Source organism: Colobus angolensis, unplaced genomic scaffold (genome assembly GCF_000951035.1).
Source record: "Colobus angolensis palliatus isolate OR3802 unplaced genomic scaffold, Cang.pa_1.0 Scaffold176, whole genome shotgun sequence".
In the NCBI taxonomy this organism is placed as follows: domain Eukaryota; kingdom Metazoa; phylum Chordata; class Mammalia; order Primates; family Cercopithecidae; genus Colobus; species Colobus angolensis.
This window is the reverse complement of record NW_012114888.1, coordinates 3,803,162-3,818,897: the sequence shown is the minus strand read 5'-3', so window position 1 is coordinate 3,818,897 and position 15,736 is coordinate 3,803,162. Positions and strand designations below refer to the sequence as shown.

Sequence of the window (15,736 nt, the reverse complement as noted above, 5' to 3'; positions counted from 1 at the left end):
CAGGCTGGTCTCGAACTCCTGACCTCAGGTGATCTGCCTGCCTCGGCCTCCCAAAGTGCTGGGATTACAGGCGTGAACCACTGCTCCCGGCCCCCCTCCACCTTTTGAGTCTCCATTTAATGCCATCACTGACAGTGGGTTCCAGATAAAAAGGGGGAGTTTGGCCCAATTTTCTCTTGCTCTAATGCATGCTCTCTTGCCCTTTGCCATGTTATGATGCAGCAAGAAGGCCCTCACCAGATGCCAACACCACTGGGCTTCCCTGCCTACAGAACTGTGAGCCAAATCAATCTCTTTTCCTTATAAATTACCCAGTCTGTGGTATTGTTATAGAGCAGCAAATGGATGAAGACACTCCTCTTCCCCTCACACATACCCATGCTGTCACATTTGTTGTGCATTTCCATTTTATCATTTTAAAATGCATAGGAATGTTTATGTGTATAATTTGAATTTATATGCATGACCACAATGCCACATTCTATATTTCCATGTTTCCCCCCCCCAGCACAGCACCATTTTTAGAATTCACCAGGTTGCTGAGGGAACACTTTGTGCTTGCTTGTAAATGCTATGCTCACAGTGTCACACCCTTTCTCCACAGACAGACGCTGAGGTGCCCTCCATTTGCCTACTCCCACAAAACACTGCAGGGCTTTTTTCCTGCCCACCCCTTTATGGGCCTGTGAGAATTTCTCTGGCATATATATATATATATCCACCAGCAGCATGTAAGGGTCCCCACCATGGGACAGAAGACACCTGACAGGGCTCACTCGGATGGCACAAGCCACCTCCTGGAGTTGGGCAACCCTGTCACGCACTGAGGAGACTGCTCTGGCTCAAGGCCATTCAGCAAAAAAGCAGAGCTGGAGCAGGAACATGGTCTGCTAAGCAGTCACTGCCCACATCCACACCCGCCTGCCATCTCCCTCGGCAGGAGAGGGCGAGAGCTGACAGAGTGCCGTTGCTAGAAGACACCACACAGCCAGCGACTGCTGGACCCCGGTGTTCACCTGTTGAGCTGTCTTGGTCTTGTGCTTCTCCTTCTTCTCTTTGCCCTCCTTCGAGGGTGCCCCCGTCTCCTTATGCCCATCGGCCGACTGCTCCAGGGCGGGAACATAGGTCCGCCTCTCCCCATCCCAGTACAGGTACTGCTGGCTTTGAGCATTGTAGTAATACTGAGGGAGGAGGAGGGAAGAGGGGATGTGAGGGAAGACCTCGTGAAGGGAACCTGCAGGGCCAGCTGCCCCCGATGCGACCTGACCCGACCCCATCCCTCTCTGCCCTCTCTGGGCTGCCCTATCACCTGGGAGTTGGGGTCATAGTAGAGGCCGGTCTGGGGGTCATAGTAGTAGCCGGAGGTCTCATCGTACTGGTAGGTGGAGACGTCAGGAACAGCTAGGGGGTGAGGGGAGCGGGGTCACAGTCTTCCCTGCTTTATTAAGAACTCCCCACCCCTACCCACAGGCTGTGGCTACTCACGGTACTGGCTGTAGGATTCCTGGGCAGTGGGGCTGGTGGCCGGTGGGAGAGCAGAACTAGGATGGGTAGGGCTCTGGAGCTCAGATTTGAGCACAGCGGGTGACATGATGGTATACGACTGGTCATGGGGCCAGACAGGAGAACAGGGCTCAGTGTCTGCCCATGCCACCCCTGCCACCTGCCTGCCTCCCCGGGATACATACCGACAGGGCTCACTCACCTGGCTGTTGGCAGCAGTGCCCTGGCTGCTGCTCGCCTCGGCTGATTGTTGGTAGATGCCAGGGGCAGCACCAGGCTGGGCGCGAGAGAAAGCCTGCATCGACACAGAGTCAGCCCCAGGCTCTAGGGAGGCCTCAGGACCTGTAAGGAAGGACAGGGCAGGGAGAATGCCTGTGAATAATGGGGCCGGGGACTCTATGCCTGCTGGCCCCCACCACAGCTACAGAGAGAAATGCTGAGGCTCACCTGCTCCGGTGGGGTCCCCTTTGGTTCCAGTGATGCCAGGGCCCTTGGTGCCCTTGAGGTAGCCATGGCCATAGAGGGAAGACTCTGTGCCCTGGCTGTTGCCATAGCCCTCATCCTGTTGGTAGTAGCTGTAGTCGACTGGCGGCTCCTCGGAGGTGGCCCAGGCACCCTCCCCACCTTGGGAGGCCTGAAGGGCAGGTGGGAGGGGTTCATTAGAACAGGAAGGTGTGGGGATGGGGAGGTTGGGAACCTGCTAGAATCATCTGTCCCACACGTGGGGCTAGTGTTTCTACCTGACAGAAAAGCATGCAGCCTAAGACAAGTGGAAAGCAAGGATTGCCTGGCCACAAGAGAACAAATAGGCCAGTGGCAAACACAAGACATAAAAACAGACGAACGCCAAAATGTTCCAGGGCTGATTCTGCTGATTCTGCTGTGTGTGGTGTATGTGTTGGGTGTCAGGCCAAGGAAGACACCATCTTCTCACTTCTTTATTCTCTTCTCCCAATTTTCTCTCAACCACTTATACATTATTTTTATTCGGGAACATATGTGTATATCATATGTGTATATATTACATATAAGGATATGTGTATATATGTTTATATTACATATAAGGATATGTGTATATCATACCAATTCAGGACAATAAAAACCCCACCAAACAGAACAGAATGCCAGGCACAATGGCGTCGTACATGAGCGCATGGGAGGCAATTGGGAAGAAAGCTGCGGTGATGATGAAGGGGAATGTCCCAGGGGGTCTAGAGAGCCAGGAGCAAGGTAGAATGGCCATGCCAGCTACTGGGAGAGGGTTTTGCATCCATGGATAGCAAGCCAGCCTTCCTGCTTCAGAGAGGGTGCAGGAGGGTTGAGAAAGCCCAGGTCTCAGGACGCTGGGAGGCACAAGGGGTCTGAGTACCTGTGAGATGGCCCACTGGGCCGCAGCAATGGCAGTGCTGGCCACAGAGGCAGCACTGATGCGACTGCCTTCATTGGAGGCCATGTCCCTGAGGAGGATGTTAGAGACTGGGAGTGAGATGGGAGGCCCCAAGCAGTGGGGGGAAGTGGGAGGGTGGGGAGGGGAAGGGTGGGAAGGCACACAGGTGGGGCCCTGACCTCTTAGAACCCTTGGCAAACTCAACATTGATGGTTTTTCCGTCGATGGTGAGTGGTGGGTGCAGGGCTTGCAGGATCTGCAGCAGCTGGGCTGCCTCCTGTGGGAGGAGGTGAGGCAGGCACAGAAGGGTCAGGCCCGGGGAGGCCCCCGGCTCCATTGCCCGGTTTCCAGGCTGGGGGCCGCGGTTGGAGGCTGGGGAAAGGGACCCTCCTCCCCACCCTGGGGGCCGGGACCCTGGCTGCCCGGCCCCCAACTGTGCCGCCCTCACCACGATGGTGGAGAGCTGGATGAAGGCAAAGCCGCGGTTCAGTTGGGTCTGCTTGTCCTTTATGACGCGCACGTTGGAGGAGGACAGCACTGCGTAGGGTGCCAGGGCCCCCAGGATGGAATCCATGGTGCTGTGTGGGTTCAGGTTGCGCAAAATGATGGCTGTGGGAAGGGGCCCAGTGTTAGAGGACGCCCCCAGCACTCTTGCCAGCCCTGCCCTTCAATGCCCCCCACTGCTCCCTTTCCTCTGCCCCCACCCCCCCGTGCCTCTACAACTGCCGCTTCCCTCACTGCTTCCTCCAGGATCAACTCTGCTTGGCGGTCCAGGTGCCAGCCTGGCTGCCTGTCTACTGAGAACCTTCCCAACATACCCCCAAACTCAGGTGGGATGTTGCCACTCCCTCTGCTCTCCCTACATCAAATGTCTATCCCCGCACCAAGTGGAGATTCCATGAGGATGAGGTCCTGCTCACTGCCATTTCTCTGGTCTTGGTGAGCCCAGCCCAGACACCCTAGGGCACAGAGGAAGAAGGAACAACTGACTCACTGTCATTGGCGTTCTCTGAGCTTGGCTCTGAGCCTTGTGACAGGGCTTGGGAGGCCAGGACTCCCTGGGCCTGGTAGGGCTGCGGCAGGGGAAGCAGGCCCTGGCTCAGCTCCCGGCCACCCAGTGGCAGTGTCTGCTGATCCAGCCTCGTGCCGAGGGGCAGCTTCTGCTCTGCCTCTGTCAGGGGCAGTGGGAGACAGGCTGGTGATAAGGGGGAGGCTCCATGACTGGTCACCCTCCTCCCTACACCAAGCCTTGAGCACAGACCCCTCACCTTCCCTTCTCCCCAGTCGCCCCGCCCTGGGGAGTGCAAGGGGTAGGTGGGCCTCACCTGACTTGGGCACGCCACATTTGAAGCACTTCTCTCGGCGTTTGAAGTTCTGGACACCACACTGTGAGGCACAGGCCAGGCCGTCAGAGGGAGCAGGGATTTCCCACTGCACCCTCCAAACCTGGATGCAGAGATCTCCCAGGGACCCCGCAGTGCCCCAGGAAGGGAAGTCCCCAGGCAAGAGTGGCAGGTGCCTTCTGAACCTTCCGATGTGGTTCTCAGTACTGTGCATCTTCCCTTTCCAGACTCTCATTTGTTCTCTGTGCCAGCCCGCTCAGCTCAGGAATGAACAACTCCCCCCTTGTTACAACAACTCCCTCCTCTCCTTCCTCTGCCTTCTTAAGGCCACCAATTCCCAGGACTGTTCCCTGCCTCACGTATTCAATCCCTTTATTAGGTTCCTCTCCCTGAAACTTGCTTCTCTATTCAGAAACCTTCCAGCGTTTCAGCCCTAGAAGTCAGTAGCCTCTGGCCAGACCTGCACCCCTCCTCTTAGCTCTAGGACTGGGTTGGATCCTGCTTTGCTTGAGAAATTTTCCTTGAATGTTCCAGCATCTGGAGACCCAGCTTCTACCACATTCCATCTCTGTTCCAGACTCAGGTACTAAGCACCACTCCTGGGCCAGGTCCTGCTGCACATGGCCAGAACATGGTCTCTGCCCTCATGGCCTAATAGCACAGGGGCAGATGCAGCATGAAGAGGGGCAGGTCGGTCTGTGTGGACCATCCAGCAGGGGCTTGGGGAGGGAAATGGGCTGGGGGTGGGGTGCCACTTACTTGGCAGGGACAGTCCCTGCACAGAAGCAGGGAGGTCTGACCTGGGATGCCCAGAAGTTTCATTTTGTTAAGCCTTGCTGGGGAGCAATTGTTATCGGAGGGAACAATGGACTTTCCAAAACTGGTGTGGGAGAGTAAGGGGAGAAGCAAAAGCCAAGGCCAGGGAAGGAAGTCAGTCAGGTAATGGAGGATCTTATGCTTAAGCTGAGCTGGGGCTGGTTAAGCAGAGGAGGATGGGCGTGCGTGGTCAGAGGTGGTTTTGAAGAATGTTCCAGGTGAGGGCGTGGGAGAAAGAGGACAAGAGGCCGGCATACCAGAGAGGGCTCCAGAGTGAGCGGGTGAGAGCGTGACAATTGGCATGAGCAGCGGGAATGGCGAGGGAGGGAAAGTGGCGTTTCTGTGATGGAAGTGACAGGACCTGGTGGCCAACAGGATGCAGGGGAGGGGAAGGAGTTCATGAGAATTCCCTGGTTTGGGGCTGGGCGTGGTGGCTTATGCCTGTAATCCCAGCACTTTGGGATGCCGAGGCGGGAGGACTGCTTGAGCTCAGGAGTTCAAGACCAGCCTGGCAAACATGACGAAACCTTCTCTACCAAATAAAAAAAACAGGCAAAAATTAGTGGGCATGGAGGCATGTGCCTACAGTCCCAGCTACTCTGGAGGCTGATGGCTTGAGCCCTGGAGACAGAGGTTCCAGTGAGCCCAGATTGCTGCACTCTAGCCTTGGTGACAGAGCCAGATCCTGTCTCAAAAAAAAAAAAAAAAAAAAAAAAAAAGAATTCCCTGGTTTTGCGGCCATCTGGAAATACAGGAAGGAGTTCCACTGTCACTTTGTCTTTCTCTCTCCAGAAATGTTGAGCACCAATCCTCTGATAGGACTTTTTTTTAAAAAAAAACAGATGCACCACTCTCCCTGACTAGGCAGAGTACTTCCTGGGGAGAGGGTTGGGGCCTCTACAAACCATGGAATCACAATGCTGGCCCCAGGGCAGACCTGAAGCCACTATGGCATCCAAGTTCCTGTGATCAGGAGCAAGGCACAGGGCACAGCTAAAGGTTCACCCATGGTTCCACCTCTCTGAGCCTCAACTTCCCCTTAGGGAAGACAGAGGTGACTACAAAACCATAGCCTCCAGTTTCAGTTTTGACGTGGCCTGGTCAGAGTGGCCTTCGGGCTTCAGCTACCTGATATGGGCTCTCAGAACGCTCTATGCTTTGCTTTCATGATTAGTTAACAATTCGACTGTGTTAACTGTGGGCCAGGTGCTGTTCTGAGTGTTACCCTCTCATTAACACAGCTGAATCCTCCCAACCACCTTTAGGGAGAGGTGTCATTAATATTCACATTTTAGAGATGGGGAAAGTGAGGCAAAGAGAGGCTAAGCACCTTGGCCAAAAATCAAGGCCGATCTAGGATAGTCTCATTTCAGCCAGTCTGGCTCTGAAGCCCACATTCTCCACACCACCACTTCAAGCCTACACTGTCACTAATTCATCATCCACGTATATATTTCCTTAAAGTCTACTGGAACTCCAGGCAAGACTGCATTTTAGGACAGAGCCTGCATCAAGTGAATGCTCACTACACATTTGTATACGGCTGGCTAGGAATGGTGACCACTCAAGCTGAGTGATCAAGGGATAGAGAATGAGAGAGAGAGAGAGAGAGATGGAGGGAGGGAGAGGAGAGAGATTGGGGGAGGCGGAGAGATGGAGGGAGAAAGAGCGGGAGAGGGAGGGAGGGAGGGATCGCCGCCACTGCTGTGTTGCTGTCTCTGTCCATGACAACTGCTGCCCACCGCCCCTGTACCTTATTGCACAGCCAGTCCTCATTGATCTTGGGCTTGGGGTCGCTGTAGTGCATTGACACCTTCTGGCCCAGGATGTTGAGGGAGTGCTGCAGGAAAAAGCAGAGCACAGTGAGGCCCAGGCAGCAGTGCCCCACGCACCGTTTCAGCACAGGAGAAGAGAGTGAGCGAGCCCTTCAGCTGGATGGATGAGGGACAGGGAACGGAGGGAGGTCGGAGAGCGGATGGAGGGAAGAAGGGAGGTAGGGAGGGAAAGCGCCACAGCTCTCGGGCGCAGCTGTTTGCTGCTCTGCCGGGCACACGCACGCACACATGTGAACACACACCACCAGGCACACAGTGTTCGGCTGACCGACGCTTGCCGGACAGTGGGGAGAAACCCCCACTCGGCCCTGACACTGCCAGGCCACACGCAGGGCCAGGACTACACAGGTTACACTTGGGGGGTGAGGGGAGACAGGGAGGGGGAGGGAGAGGGCAGAGAAAGAGAAAGAGAGCGCAGGTGCGCTAGTGCTGGAGAAGGGGAAAAAGAAAGAGCCATTTCGAACAGATGGAAGTTTCTGCCGTGGGGCCGTCTTCCCATGGATGTCTGGGTCCTGGGCCCGTGGCACTAGCCTACCGACCCTGAGGAGACGGCCCCAGGGCTGCCTCTGCCGGGATCCCCCATTCTACCACCTCTGCCCCTTCCTCCCCTGAAACTTCTCTCCAGTGCCCTACACCAGGGATCTGGGTAGGGGTGGGTGTCCAGGCAGATCTTTGGGTCTCCGAGGTCCCAAAGCTGCTGAGTTGGGATCCCGTGCCAGGCTTAGGGGAGAGGATCCCCCGGGGGCTGACTGTGCACAGGTCCTTGCCGAGAAGACGGAGCTGCCTGAGGTGGTACCTCCTGTGAGCGTGGAGATGTGATAGGAAGGGTAGGGGCGGCGAAGTGAGGCCAGGGTGTTGATAAAACTATCATACTCGACAGGAACTTGAGATCAACGGAGCAGTGCTGTCCCCTTGCATGAAAATCAAAGGGCCAAATTCACATGCAGGGAAGGGGCTGACAAAATGAGTCTTGCTAGTGACTATGCCAATAGCTAAGCTCCTCACTGGCAGGACTTCCAGTGGTCCTGAGGGTAGAATGAGGTCCTCGCTCTGGCTAACCCCAGAGAGGGGTGCCCCACCCCCACCCCCGCCCGGGGGGGGAGTGGGAAGCTAGGTGAAAGAACCCACCCTGGTAGCTGTTTCTCTGAACAGTCAGCTGGGAGAGGTGAAGGGGCAGCGCTAGTGCCTGGTGGTAGGAAGGGGCCAGTGGTGAGTGTGGGCTCTGGATGGGAAGCCCAGTGGGGTAGCGAGAGATGGGAAGAGGAGATAGTGAGGGTCAGGAAGGGGAGAGAGGGGGCAGGGGGGATGGGACACAGGGCCACAGGGCAGGGAACTGTGTCCGTAAGAATCAGGCGATGGGGAGCGCTCGATTACAAAGTAGTATTTGTTTGGGGGGGGGTTCAAGTGCGGCAAAGCAACCTGATTGGCTTCCATCCATCGTGTAGCGTCCTGCAAGTGACTAAACTCGACGAAGGCGAAGCCCCGGCTCTGACCTGGAGACAGCATTCAGATACAGACGCAGTGGGTTAGTCAACAGCTTTGGACACACGGCGTTCCCGGGGGCGGGACCCGAGGGGAGAGGACGGGGGCAGAGAGAGGGAAAGGGGAAGAGGAGAAAGGAAGAAAGAGAAAGAGGCAATCAGAGAGAGAAAGACTAGCGGGTGTGGGGGTCAAGGTAGATGGCCAAGTGGGGCAGGGAAGAAGGAGGAAGAAAAACAGAGGCCAGAGGTCGGTAGGGGGAGAGACACACACACCAACTGGGAAGAGAGAGAGAGAGAGAGATGGGGCTCGGGCAGACCTGCCGAGCCAGCCTGGGGTGACAGAGACGGAGAGAAGCAGCCGGGAGGGAAAGAATACGAGAGATCTGCCTCCAGAGAAGGAGGGAGGGGACGGTGGGCAGGCTGCTGGCTCCACACAAGCCACAATACGTAACTCCAGGGCGGACCCGGCTCGAGGCCAGGGGCACCCAGGAGGGGTCCTGTAACAGGTGTTGAATCATAGGAGCAAAAGAGAAGCTGGGCTAGGCTGCTCTGTGAGGCTAGCAAGGCTCTTGGCCCATTGAGAACCAGGGGCGGTTAAAGACACGACCTCATCTCAGCCTCACCGCAGCGCAGGGGAGGTGGGCCTCGCTAGGGAGCCACCTCAGGGCCACAGGGTGGAGACTACAGCCACAAACAGTCCAGGTTTCCCTGGACAAAAGGAGAATGGTGGCCAGGATTGGCCAGGAGGACCTTAGAGGTAAGAATCAATGGGTGCCTGGGAGAAGCGCCCAGGGCCATCGAGGGGGCTGCACCTGTAACACCTCCTTGTGGAGAGAGAGACCCAGAAGCTGTCCATGTGTGGTGTAGTTGGGGTGATGCAGAGCAAGACCTACATGCAACCAAGACTCCAGGCTTAGGAAAGGGATTCAGGGTTGAGGCCTCAGGATAGCATGTCCTTTAGAGGCAGATACACGGGGAGGGCTTGGATGAGAGGGGCTTGGGGGGGCATGCTTAATGTTCAAAAGAATAACCGTTAGGATGCATAGGAGGATGGAATGAATAATATAAGTTGGGGGGGGCAGAGAGAGAAAGAGAGAGAGGGAGAAAGGGAGAGAGAGAGAGAAAGAGAGAGAGACAGAGATGGAGGTGTGGGGAGGAGAGACTGAGAGATGGAGAGAGAAGCCCAGGCAGAGTGAGGCCCCACTGTGCCTGCCTTGGGGAGCCTGGGCAGAGGTCCTGTAGAGACAACTCCCCCCACCACCACCCTGCTAACCTCAGGCCAGCTCCAAGCAGCCTGCAAGAGGGAGGGAGGGAACAGGCGAGGCCAGGAAGTCCTGGCTGTTCCTTGGGATGTGTCCTTGGGTAAGAACCATCCCCTGCTTCCCCCTTGGGATACACACGTGGGACCACCACGTCAGAGCTACTTTCTGGTCAGAGGCTGTTACCAAAAAATGTAGGGGAAAGTGAGGGGCAGAGGAAGGAGAAGAAAGGAGAGGGAAGGGAGTGTATGGGAGGGGGTTACCATCTCAGATATTCAAGAGTCCCAGAGAGGAGATGCCTGGGAGCCTGGCCCTGGCCCTGACCCCAGGGAGCACCCAGCTCAGCTCAGAGCTGCACCCCTGCCCCGACAGCCCCATTGAAGAGGCTTCTGGCTGGAGCTGTGAGGAGAGTGTGGGGAGGGGGAGAGAAGAGAGGGCACCCCCCACACTGCCCATTCCCAGCTGTGGCAGGAAGGTGGTGGAGGGAGTTGGGGAGAAGGCAGAGGTAGGAGGGAGATTCCGAGGCTGAGGCTGGCCACTGGAAGGGGAGGGCACTGGGAACAAAAGCTCACCTGAAGATTTGTTCCGCATCAGCCGAACCTCCCGTGCTTGCACGCCGTGGGACTGCAGCTGGCCACGGATCTATACGGGGAGATACAGAGTGGGGCGGGCTCAGCACAATGGTGCCGCTGGGTACCTGAGGCTGGCTGGAGGCCTCTGGATCCCGAGGGGTCATCGGTGATGTGCACACAGTCTCCTCTGCCTCTTTCGCAGCTTTTCCCTGAGTGACAACAGCCCCAGGCCCACACCAGTTCACAGTCTTGACTTTCAGCCCCAGACTTGCAGAAAGTGAATCAAATGAAGAAATGGGCACAGAGCAAGGTAAAGCATGGCAGCAGGACGACCCTCGGGGCACAGAGAACAAGAAAGCAAGTGAGCCAGCCACTTAAGAATGGTGGGCAGGGTGATCTGACAAAGGGCTCAGTGGCAGCCATGAAGTAAGGAAACCTGGGAAGCAATTCTTGCCCTTGGCAAGGGGATAACCCGCGCCCCCACCCCTGCCCCGCTGACCTGCAGCTTGCGTCAAAAGAGATCCATGACATAAATGCCAAACTGGGGAGGACAGGAGTCTGAGCAAATCCCAGCCATGTACCCTAGACCATGACTGCAGCAATAACTTAGGGTGGAGACAAAAAGCAAAAAGATATAGTCCTGGGGATTGCTTCCTGGATGGAGTAGGCCAGAGGGAGACTGCAGAGGCAATTCGGGATTTGGACCAGGTGAGGCAGGGTCTCTAGGCCAGTGAGGTCTCTCACAGAGGACCAGGAGCCTATGCCAACCATTCTTGGGAAGGAGTCTTCATGTCTCTGGGCCTCAGTTTCCCCACCAGGTTAAACAAGACAGGAGATTAGACTTACACACACCCATACACAGGATGAAAAGGAAAAACACACAGAAGAGCTTATCAGGACTCCAAACTCAGGGAAGGCTGAGGAAGCAGCAAAAAGTGCGCTCTGGGGTCCAGCTGCCCGGGTTCAGACTCCAGCTCCACTCCGCCATTCACTGGCTGTAAGACCTCGGGCAAGTCACATTCCAACTCAGTACCTTCCCTGTTGGGATGCCATGGGGACTGAATCACCTAACACATGGCCCACCCTGAGATACATTCTCAACAAATGTCAGCAATCAGCTACTGTCTGACCCTGGACAGGGCAGGTGGGCCAGACCTTAGAAACCCTCAAATACACAAGTGCGATTTTCTCTGCTACAAAATGAGCAGCTAGCAGATTTCAGAGGAGGACTAGGGGGTGGGGGAATTTCAGAGAATTCATGGGGGTGGGGGTTGAGGGGCGGCGGAGTGGACTAAGAAGGACCAGGATCAGGGAGACTATTCTTGGAGGTTATTCTGGTAGGCCTGATGGGGCTTCAGTGTGGCTGTCATGAGAAGTATGTATGAAAAGGAAACACGAGGAAAGGGAGGCAGGCGGGGAGGCTGTTAACAACCACCCAAGGCTCTGAGGCCAGGCCAGGCTGCTGACAAAAGAGGATGGGGAAAAAGGAAAAGGAAATTTCAGAAAATCCCACCCCTCCCCCAATGGTTGCAGGGCCCCAGTGTCATCTCTGCTACCAGAAATAGCCAGCACTGGCCCGGTGAGTATCTGGCCCTTGATGCACACATGCAAAATGGCTGGATGACCAGTGGAATGTGCAGGACTGCTCTTCTCCCGCCCAAACCCACCACGGCCGGATACCCACAGCCGCTGCCCCTTGACCAAGCCGGCCTCTCTGACACTCCTCCCTCCAGACCGGGGGGGCCAATGGGACCTGGCCACAGAGGACGGATCAGTGCTGGGGGATAGGAGCTGGAGGGGGAGAAGGGATGAAAGGCACTGAGGTTGCGGGTGAGGGAGGGGTGGGGAAAAGTTGAGGGCCCTGGAGACCCAGCCTGGCCTCCTGCCCGGGGCCATGGGGGGCACGTACGTCATCCTCAGTGGCTGCCTGTGGCAGCATCCTCAGCATGACGATGTTACTGGCCTTCTCCTCCTCCTCCTCATCCTCCTCCTCCTCATCCTCCTCCCCTTGCTCGGTCCGATAGTCCTGGTCCCGATAGTCGCCGTCTCGGGGGAAGCCTGGCGGGCCAGTGGGGCTGTGCCTGTGCCGCCGCCGCCGCCTACGCTGAGTCTCGGAGCCCGGGGAGGCCTCGTAGGAATCCTGGCCGACAGAATGAGATGAGTGACACCAGACGGGCAGTCAGTCTGGGCAGGCCTAGGAGCTGGCCGCTGGCTATGTGAGGCGGGCAGGCTCTGAAAGCCAGGGATGTGCGGGCTCCGGCTAAAGGCTCGGGCAGGCAGGGTGGGCAGGCCCTGGCCTGCAATCCTTCTGGGGCTGGAAATTCTCCATGGGGTCCTTTTGGGGACTGCCTTCAGGGGGTGGGGAGAGGTAGGTGGCAGTATTGGTGTGTGGGGGGGAATCTCTCAAAGGTAGCTAACACAGCTTAAACCTCCTTGAGGCAAGATGGCCTGGGGTCAGCACACCAGACCCCACCCTTGATTTTCCCCTCCTCTCTGGCCAGCTCAGGGGGTGTGCTCAATTGCTCACTGTACCACCAAAGGCTGCGTGTCTCCTGTGATTCCACCCTGCAACTAAGCTGGGGGCATAAGAACAGCTTCAGATCTCGGCCAGAGCCAGCCAGCAGGAGCTGGTAGAGGTGGTGTGAGGGCTGCAGACACTCCCTCCTCAGTCCCTGATCCTCAGCCTTGGCCAGTCCTCCACCACACACCACGCTCAAAATGGTATGGCTGTTGGGCTCTGGGTTGTTGCCCATTCATCTATTCCAGGACTAAGCAGACCAGGCCTCGGGCCAAAGCCCTCCCACCCACAGTGGGGAAGCCCTGGCCAGGGCCCAGTGCTCCTGGAGACGTCTGGGCACAGCTTGACAGCTGCCACTGGAGAAGCCAGGCAGTCCACCAAAGGAGTTTTCGCCCTGGACCCTCCAGAGGGCAGTGGGCAGCTCACAGCCTGCCCCCTAGGGCTGGGCTTGCAAGAACACCCTTCCCAGCCTGCTGGACAGGAGAGCTGCCTGCTTGCATGGACCAGGGCCCTGACTGCCCCTCCAACCGGGATTCCCCTAAGGCAAGCCTGTTTGTTCCCCTCGGGTAGGGGCTCCCTGATGGTGTAAACATCATGCCTCATCCCTCAGGCTAGGGTGAACTACCCAACATGGCACTGGCTTTTCCAGAAGTGTCCTTCCCTTCTGTCTAGGGGCTCTGTCACCACTGGGAATGTCCATGGCTGGCCTCCCAGAGCTCCTCAGCTTGGTAGTCTGCATTCCCCTGGTTGTCCTCCCAATCCCCGACGCCGGGTCCCATGGAAGAGGCTCTTCAAGTGCCCAAGTTGGCTGGGAGCGGGCAGTACAGGGTTCACAGTGAGCCATGGGCCCGAACTGAACAACAGGGAGAAGGAAAGAGTGGTGGCCAGGGGCCCTCAGAAGTATAGAGCCAAGCATGTGGAAGCCAGGGAGACTCAGGTTGGGAGAGGAGCCCTCAGAGAGGGGAGTGGGAACAGGCCCTCCAGGTGAGGCAAAGCCACCGAGCACAGTCTGAAGGCATGGGAGTGAAGAGCCGCCTGCACACGCTGCTGCAGCCAGACACAGAGGGCCTTCGAGAGCCCATCCCAGTCAGGCCTGGCGCAGCTCGCCCCCTCCTCACCTCCGCACTCTGCTCCTCAGATGAGTCGTCATAGTCGTGCTTGCCCTCCTGGCTGCCGTACTCGCGGGGATATGAACGGTAGTCCATGTCCCGGTAGTCGTGGTCTCGGCTGCGGTTCTCCCCACCATCATCCTGCGAGCGGTCAGTGGCTCCATAGCGGCCAGTCCTGTCACCACGACCACCACTAGTGGAGGAAGAAGGATGGGGAGGGATCAGAAGGTTGCCCTTTCTAAAAGGTGCAAGAGGCCCAGGTGATGTGTTCTCATGGTTATAGGGTTTTGTTTTTTTGGAGGAGCATACAACAGAAGTGAGGCGCCCTTCTGATCCTATCAGATAAGGAAGTACATGCTACCACCATGACTTAGCTCTGGTGATGTTAACCTTGGTCATCTGGTTAAGGCAGTGTCTGCCAGGTTTCTCCCCTGTAAACTTTCATTTTCCCTCCCTCTACTCTATTCTTTGGAAGCCCTCAGGCCTGCCCCTGGACAGGGATTCCTAAATACCTACTCCACATCTCTGAAGTGCAACCCGCCTCTCTCTGGTCCTATGTCACTCTCCGGTCCACGCCACTGGTTTCTCTCATGAGCACCTTGGTTGTGGCCTGGCTGGTCTCCTCACTTCTACCTGGACCTCCTCAGTTCAGTCTCTACATCCCAAATCCCAAATGTGAGTGCTCTCTAAGGCAAAGCCACTCAAACTCATCTCAGTCCCTTCAGTGGTTCCCCCTCAGTCTCAGGATCAAACACCAAAATGCTCACCAAGGTCCCATGCAGTTTGCAGGATTGCCAAGGGTGAGGCCCCTCCTCCCTGTCTTGTACCACGTCCTCTGCTCCTGCTTCACTGTCACCTTGCCGACACTAGCAGCTCTTTCATTAAAATTTCTCCTACCGCAATAACTGTAAAATATTTATCTCAAAGCTGATTTCATCTGCATTTTTCTTTTCTCTTTTTTTGAGAATGGATCTGGCACTGGTGCCCAGGCTGGAGGGCAGTGGCATGATCAGGGCTCACTGCAGCCTCAACTTCCCAGACTCAAGCCATCCTCCCACCTCAGCCTCCTGAGTAGCTGGGACCACAGGCACGTGCCACCACACCCAGCTCATTTTTGTATTTTTTGTAGAGATGGGGTTTTGCCACATTGCCAAGTTGGTCTCAAATTCCTGGGCTTAAGTGATCCACCCACCTCAGCCTTCCAAAGTGCTGGGATTACAGGCCTCCACCACTGTGCATGGCCTAATCTGTTTCTTTGATGAGTTAAGAAATTACTAGAATATGGGCTCCAGGAAATGAGGGGACCCTTGGCTCACTGCCATATTCCCTAGCACTCAGTAAGCGCTCAACAATTATTTTGAACAAATAATGACTAAAAAAGCATTCTAAGAGCAACCAATATATGTTTATTTAAAATAGAAAAAACTAGATGACATAGAAGAATGCTACTATACTAACAGGATTCCAATTCTGGTTGGGAACAACATGAGAATGTCCGTATCAACAGCATTCTTAACATTATTCTAAAGACACTAGCTAAAACAATTAAACAGGGAAGGAAGAAAAGAGGTTAAAAGCTGGAAAGGAGAAGGTAAAATTACCATTATTTGTAAATGATAAGAGAGTATACCTGCAAAGCCTAAGAGAATCAACTGAAAAAACTGTTATAAATAATAAATCAGTAAGGATGCTGGGTACAAATTAATGTAACCACTGTTTAGAAAACAGAAAGGTCCCAAGTACAATTCATCCAAAAGGTTAAATACCTAGACATGTGAAGCAGAGTCTCGCTCTGTCGCCCAGGCTGGAGTGCAGTGACGCAATCTCAGCTCACTGCAAGCTCCGCCTCCCGGGTTCACGCCATTCTCCTGCCTCAGCCTCCTGAGTAGCTGGGACTACAGGCGCCCGCCACC

The 15,736-nt window shown here is 55.9% G+C and overlaps 1 protein-coding gene across 5 annotated transcripts in view; it reads right to left on the bottom strand.

The window, feature by feature from the left end:
• RBM10 (RNA binding motif protein 10) overlaps nt 1–15,736 on the bottom strand; it is a 42,845-nt gene that overhangs the window by 3,767 nt on the left and 23,342 nt on the right. For 2 of the 5 annotated variants that reach the window (XM_011938697.1, XM_011938698.1), the window contains exons 3-17: nt 13,833–14,016; nt 12,106–12,336; nt 10,197–10,266; nt 8,304–8,377; nt 6,803–6,889; nt 4,216–4,276; nt 3,885–4,061; nt 3,339–3,499; nt 3,070–3,167; nt 2,873–2,960; nt 1,951–2,137; nt 1,706–1,845; nt 1,486–1,603; nt 1,310–1,401; nt 1,017–1,181 (exon numbers count right to left, since the gene is read on the bottom strand). In XM_011938697.1, coding sequence (XP_011794087.1) covers nt 1,017–1,181; nt 1,310–1,401; nt 1,486–1,603; nt 1,706–1,845; nt 1,951–2,137; nt 2,873–2,960; nt 3,070–3,167; nt 3,339–3,499; nt 3,885–4,061; nt 4,216–4,276; nt 6,803–6,889; nt 8,304–8,377; nt 10,197–10,266; nt 12,106–12,336; nt 13,833–14,016 — 1,933 coding nt within the window. The remainder of the gene's footprint in view (nt 1–1,016; nt 1,182–1,309; nt 1,402–1,485; nt 1,604–1,705; nt 1,846–1,950; nt 2,138–2,872; nt 2,961–3,069; nt 3,168–3,338; nt 3,500–3,884; nt 4,062–4,215; nt 4,277–6,802; nt 6,890–8,303; nt 8,378–10,196; nt 10,267–12,105; nt 12,337–13,832; nt 14,017–15,736) is intronic. The other 3 variants (XM_011938699.1, XM_011938700.1, XM_011938701.1) reach the window with 3 other exon arrangements.